This window comes from Terrapene carolina, unplaced genomic scaffold (assembly GCF_002925995.2).
Source record: "Terrapene carolina triunguis isolate 2854851 unplaced genomic scaffold, T_m_triunguis-2.0 Scaffold15639, whole genome shotgun sequence".
In the NCBI taxonomy this organism is placed as follows: domain Eukaryota; kingdom Metazoa; phylum Chordata; order Testudines; family Emydidae; genus Terrapene; species Terrapene triunguis.
The window spans coordinates 1-6,257 of record NW_020679990.1 but is presented as its reverse complement, the minus strand read 5'-3'; the positions used below and the strand labels follow the sequence as shown (position 1 = coordinate 6,257).

Sequence of the window (6,257 nt, the reverse complement as noted above, 5' to 3'; positions counted from 1 at the left end):
TCTCTTGCTGTGTGGAGGAGGTTGGGATAGTGGGAAATGGGATTCCTTCCCCTCCTCCAATGCTGCGTTGATGGTGATGGCTCTGCCCTTTGCTGCTTAGCTTGTGCCTGATTGGTGGGATTGTGGCCAGACCAGACAGGTGCTGAGTGGGGGACCCATGTCATTTCAGATGCCAGTGACGTTTGAGGAGGTGGCCGTGTACTTCTCTGAAGATGAATGGGCTCTTTTAGATGAAAAGCAGAAGGAACTCTACAGAGATGTCATGCAGGAGAATTATGAGACTCTCCTCTCGTTGGGTGAGCAGTTGCTATAGTCCCCGTAGTGTAGACATGGCCTAAATCTTTTATAAACTGTATGAATTATGTCTTTCCCCTTCAGCAAAGAAAACCTTGGAATGTTCTTTGTAGTTAAGTGATTGACGAATACTTAACATGTTGTGATGCATGTACCTCTTTCCAATGAGCAGGATTTCCGATTGCTAAACCAGATGTGCTATCCCAGATGAAGCAAGGGGAAGAGATGTGGCTCCCAGATCTCCAGGGCTCTGCGGAAAGGGAAATCCCAAGAGGCACTAAGACAGGTGAGGAATGAGTGACACCAATTGAGAAACTATCTGGGGCTTGGAAAAGCTGGGATCCCAGCAAACCCACTGAGTCCTCTCCCTGTTCTGTCCCATCTCATCTGACTCACTATTATGTCCTGTCCTCATGGCAGGTGTCACTCCTGGCTCCCAATCGTCCTGCCTGATCCCTGGCAGAAGCCTTTTCCTCCCTCAGGCTTTTTCTTAGGGCTCAGATGAGACTTTGAGGCAGAACTCGCCCCTCCTCTGCCACTTGGTGGAATATACTTCCTGCCTATCAGGTTCTGTTATCAATGATAAATCCCTTTACTGCCCCCTCTGTCCTCAGCACATGCAGTGAATCCCATCTGGATTCTCTCTCCCAACAGGTACCGGGACAGCAAGTGAAAACAAGAAGGAGAGTCCCCAGCAGGAAGGGGCTGTGGGAGTGAAGATGCACAGGATGTTCTCAGGAAAACCGCAGGGCCCTGATGGGGCAGATGTCAGCAAGAGTCAGGACAGAATGGGGCGGCAGAGAGGAGACTCTCCAGGCAGGAGTAAATCTACTCACAGCAAAAGAGGCTTGAGGAAATCCACAGACACCAGCGCCCACCCGGTAACCCATATTGGGTTGACACCAAATACCATCAATGAACTGGGGGAAAGAGTCAGTAACAGCTCTCTTCTTATTCAACATTATCGGCAAACTAGTGCAGAAAAGAGTGCCGTCAGGTGTAGTGAGTGTGGCAAAAGCTTCACTCGACAAGAATACCTTCAGATACATCTGAAAATTCACAGAAGGGAGAGACCCTATAAATGTAACAAATGCAAGAAAAGCTTCAGACACAAGACAAGCCTTGTTCTTCACCGTTACACAGTCCACAAGTCAGAGAGACCCCATAAGTGTCCAGACTGCGGCCAGCTCTTTATTCTGAGAGAGAGATTTATTCAGCATCAGAGAATCCACAACGAAGAGGGATCTAGAGGGTTTAACGATGGGATTGTGAGTGAGAACAGGGACAAGAATCCCCAGAAGAAAGGGTCTGCGAGAGCAAAGCCAGACATGATGTTGTCGGGGAAACCCCAGTGCCCTGAGTGGGGAGATGCCAGTGAGAGTAGGGGCAAGGTGAGACAGCAGCACGGAGACCCTCCAGACTCGAGACAAAGTAAATCCACTTGCAGCAAAACAGGCTTAAGGAAATCCAAAGACACCAGCACACAGCATACAGACTGCATGGGGAAGAGACCAAATACAGACACTGAACTTGGGGAAATTTTCAATGACTGCTCTCTCCTGATTAAGCATCATCAGACTGGTGCAGAAAAGAGTGCTTACAAGTGTAGTGAGTGTAGGAAAAGCTTCACTCAAGAAAAATACCTTCAGATACATCTGAGAACTCACAAAGGAGAGAGACCTTATAAATGTAAAGAATGCGGGAAAAGCTTCAGTCGGAGTTCAGTGCTCAAAGATCACACCATGAGTCACAGAATGGAACAACCTTATAAATGTACTGAGTGTGGGAAAAGATTCAGAGCGAAGACAATCCTTATATATCATCGTTACATAGTCCACAGGGTGGAGAGACCCTATAAGTGTCCATACTGTGGCCAGCAATTTGTCCTAAGAGAGAGACTTGTTCAACATCAGAGAATCCACAAAGAAGAGGAACCTAGAGGATTTAATGATGGGATCATGAGTGAAGATGAAGCTAAGAATCTCCAGCGGGAAGGGCTTGCAGGAGCAGAACCACAGAGGACATCATCGGGGAGACCCCGGGGTCCTGAGCAGGGAGGAGGCTGTGGAAGTCAGGGCATGGCACGAAGGCAGCAGAGACGCCCTGCAGGCAAAAGAGGCAGTATATCTAATCAACGCGAGAGAGATTCCAAGAAATTGAAAAGCACCATCGCCCACCAGGGCACCAACACCGGAGCACAAACAAGCACAAATGGTGACAATGAGAAAAGCTTCAGTAGCAACTCAGCTCTTTCTGTGCATCAGAAAACCCACCTGGAAGAGAAACGTTACAGCTGTGCTGAATGTGGGAAAAGCTACCACCAGCATGCTCACCTTCGAAGGCATCAGAAAAACCATACAGGAGAGAGACCCTATGTATGTGCGGACTGTGGAAAGAGCTTTGTGTACAGGTCAATACTCAGCAGACATGAAAGGACCCACAAAGAGGAGAAAAACTATAGCTGCACTGACTGTGGGAAAAACTTCAGCGAGTACTCATACCTTACTATGCATCAGAGAATCCACAGGGAAGAGAGACCCTATCAGTGTCCCGACTGCGACAAAAGCTTCAGGCTGCGAGGACACTTTACCAGTCACTGTAGAACCCACACAGGGGATAAACCTTACAAATGCACCGAATGCGGGCAAGGCTTTGGGCGGAAATCAACCCTGACTAAACACATGAGGATCCACACCGGAGAGCGGCCCTATAAATGTGCGCAGTGTGATAAAAGCTTTCGTCAGAAGTTCGCCCTTTCCCAGCATCAGTTAATACACCAGGGAGAGAGGCCTCACAAATGTACTGAATGTGGGAAAATCTTTCTTCAGAAGTCCCACCTTACCACGCATCAGTCTGTGCATCGGGGAGATAGACCTCACAAATGTACTGAATGTGGGAAAAGCTTCAATGACCGATCAAATCTTCTTAAACACTTGGCAAATGTCCACTTGAAAAAGAAACCCCATACAGCAAATGTAACTTCAGGTTAAATAGATCTACAATTGTAATGATAGAAAATAATGGGCTGGTACTTTTTTGATTCTGGTGAGACACTTCTCCACTCATACTTATTCTAAAATACAAGGTTTAAGGAGGATGGGTTGGTAGTATCACCTTATTTATGATCATGGGAGTGAGATGTGGGAGGGGGACAAAGCTGATGAAGAGAGGAACTGATCTGTCAATGGGTTTTGGGGATGGTTAGTGGGAATTTCAAGGGAGTGGAGTTGAATTTTGCAAGTTGAGCAGCGGCATGCCATCTATGGATGCAATGCATGGATTGCATTCCCATGTGAGCCCTGAATATGACTTCCTGACTGGCTGTGCCAGTGGGACGATTCCATCCGGCCCCTGAACACACTACAGAACAAAATGGCATCCTCCGCACATTGCGAAGACACAGGTATTTAACATGGCACTCTACAAACGGATTAAAACCTGGCGAACTGAGATGTCTCAATCTGTAACTGTAAACAGGGAATCCTCATTGAGCAGGTGTGTTTCTAGTGGGGTCCTGCAGAGATCGGTTCTTGATCCTTTGCTTTGTAACATTTTTATCAATGACCTGGAAAAAAACAGAAAATGATCACTGATAAAATTTGCAGATGACACATAAATTGGGGGAGTGGTAAATAATGAAGAGGACAGGTCACGGATTCCCAGTGAACTGGATCACTTTGCAAGCTGGGCAAAAGAAAACAGTCTGCATTTTCATGTGGCTAAACGTAAATATATACATGTATGAATGAAGAATGTAGGCTATACTTAAAGGATGGGGGATTCTATCCTGGGAACGTGGGACTCTGAAAAAAAAATTTGGGGTGTGGTGGATAATCAGCTGAATATGAGCTCCCGGTGCAATGCTATCTCCAATCCTGAGATGGATAAATGGGAATCTCGAGTAGGAGTAGAGAGGTTATTTTACCTCTGTATTTGATACTGAGGCAACTGTATTTTTTTTTTTTTTTAAACATGTCTCAGGGTTTATCTACTCCAGAAGTTTTACTGGTATAATTTTGCAAGTACGGTTATAATGGCATAACTTCCTGTGAATAAGTGTGTCAACCTGGAGAGTTACAGAGGCATAATTACACTGGTATATTTTATGCCAGTTAAATTCCACGTGTAGGCAAGCTCTTAGCGAGAGTAGTTTTCAAGGTAACAGGTGAACAGGAGTAAGTCAGCCTTGCCCCACCCTCACAACAGCTTTCTACCATGCACTAACTGGCTATAGCACTATTGGCTAAAGATACAGCTCACTTTCAAAGGCATATGGTTAATAATGGGATGCCAACGAGTGCATCTTCACCTGGATCTTCCATCCCCAGCAGTTCAGTCTATTCCAAGTGGGTAGGCACACCGTGATTTTTCTCCTGTAAGGCAAGTACCCCAACTGGGCCAGTGTAACTGATAATGCAAGTGCTACTCCCTCCCTGAGCTGTGCATCCCACAGTCCATTGAAGGTGTCTGGGATAAGTACTCATAATCCTTGGTGCAGGGACCTGCTACTTATCCTGTATGGAATAGCTGCCTGAAAGGTTTCACAATTTACTCCTAAAAAACACAGTTGGGCAGAGTGCTGGGTATGAACTGGAAAACAGAAAATGCCCCGTTAAACTTACAGCCAGTTAAGCCTGAGTGTGATTTGTTAGCTTATGAGACAGTCCCCTAAGGCTTTGCAGCTATGCAAAATGTATAAAGGATATGTGTGACCGATTGCTATGCTTGCTGGTGAAATAAGGAATGGAGAGGTACTGAGACTGATCTGTTTGCAGATGTTTTAACCATTAATTGCAAGTCCTAAATGTTTTGCTATGTAAGGGAGATGTGAGTGGTATGAACAAAACAAGGAAGTAACTAGGTTGAAAACAACTGGGGTATATGTGACTGTATAAACAAATTGGAACAGACACAGGTGTTGACACTTAGGTCAGAAAAGATTTTACGGCTTGCCTTGGGACAAGAGTCTCATGATGCTTTGCAGTTAAAGCTATCTAGCAAGGAATGGAATTTTACAATGCAGTAACTGATGACATATTTTATATAAGATATATTTTTGCAATGTACTAACCGCAACATATTTGCAAGATATGTAACGAATAAAAATGTCCAAAAAAAGCCATAAACCATGATTAACTACTTGGTGTTGAAACACTTGGAAAATTACAAGGAAGAGGGAACTGAGGAAAGAGCCTTAAGGGCAGGTCTACACGACGGGGCTAAGTCGACCTAAGTTACGCAACTCCAGCTACGTGAATAACGTAGTTGGAGTTGACGTACCTTCAGTGAACTTATTGTGTCTACACCGCGCTGGGTTAACGGGAGAAACTCTCCCATCGACTTACCTTATGCTGCTTGTTCCAGTGGAGTACCAGAGTCGACCAGAGAGCAATCGGTGGTCAATTTAGCGGGTCTTCACTAGACCCACTAAATTGACCCCCGGAGGATCGATCACGCACATTGATCCCCCGGTAAGTGGAGACAAGCTCTAAGATATGGGAAAGTATGCACTAGGAGGAGGCAATAAATAAGGGTTGGACTGTTGAACTAAGAGGAGTTACCTGGGTATAACTACCACAAGAAATCATAAGAAAGTAAGACCATTGGCAGACAGGATCCAGACTGTCTGCAGCTACAGCGAAGGCCTTCCACAGGTGTGGGTAATTGTATGTGCTGTCTTGACTGTTTAATAAATTCATTCAAAGCTGACTTGTTAACCAAATCTAAATTTAAGAGAAGGTTATTCATTAAACATATAATCACAATTAAAATTCCTATCCATTATTAGCTATTCATTTATTAATTATTGACAAATTATTGGTTGATTAGCAACACAAGAAATATGTAAACTACAGTCACTGGAAGACTGTTCTCTACACTGGTAATGTCTGACCTTTCTGTATTATGCTGTTTTATTGCTAATCAATAAAGTGATTGAGCCGAGGTATCTGAGGTCTCATTAA

General features: G+C 44.8%; 1 protein-coding gene across 1 annotated transcript; it reads left to right on the top strand.

The window, feature by feature from the left end:
• Window positions 1–60: 60 nt before the first annotated feature.
• On the top strand, window positions 61–3,795 carry LOC112112239 (zinc finger protein 850-like). The gene is made up of 3 exons (XM_026661716.1): window positions 61–296; window positions 467–580; window positions 949–3,795. Exons 1-3 carry the CDS (start codon window positions 158–160, stop codon window positions 3,282–3,284), a joined length of 2,589 nt encoding a protein of 862 aa, XP_026517501.1. The 5' UTR covers window positions 61–157; the 3' UTR covers window positions 3,285–3,795.
• The last annotated feature ends 2,462 nt before the right edge of the window (window positions 3,796–6,257 follow it).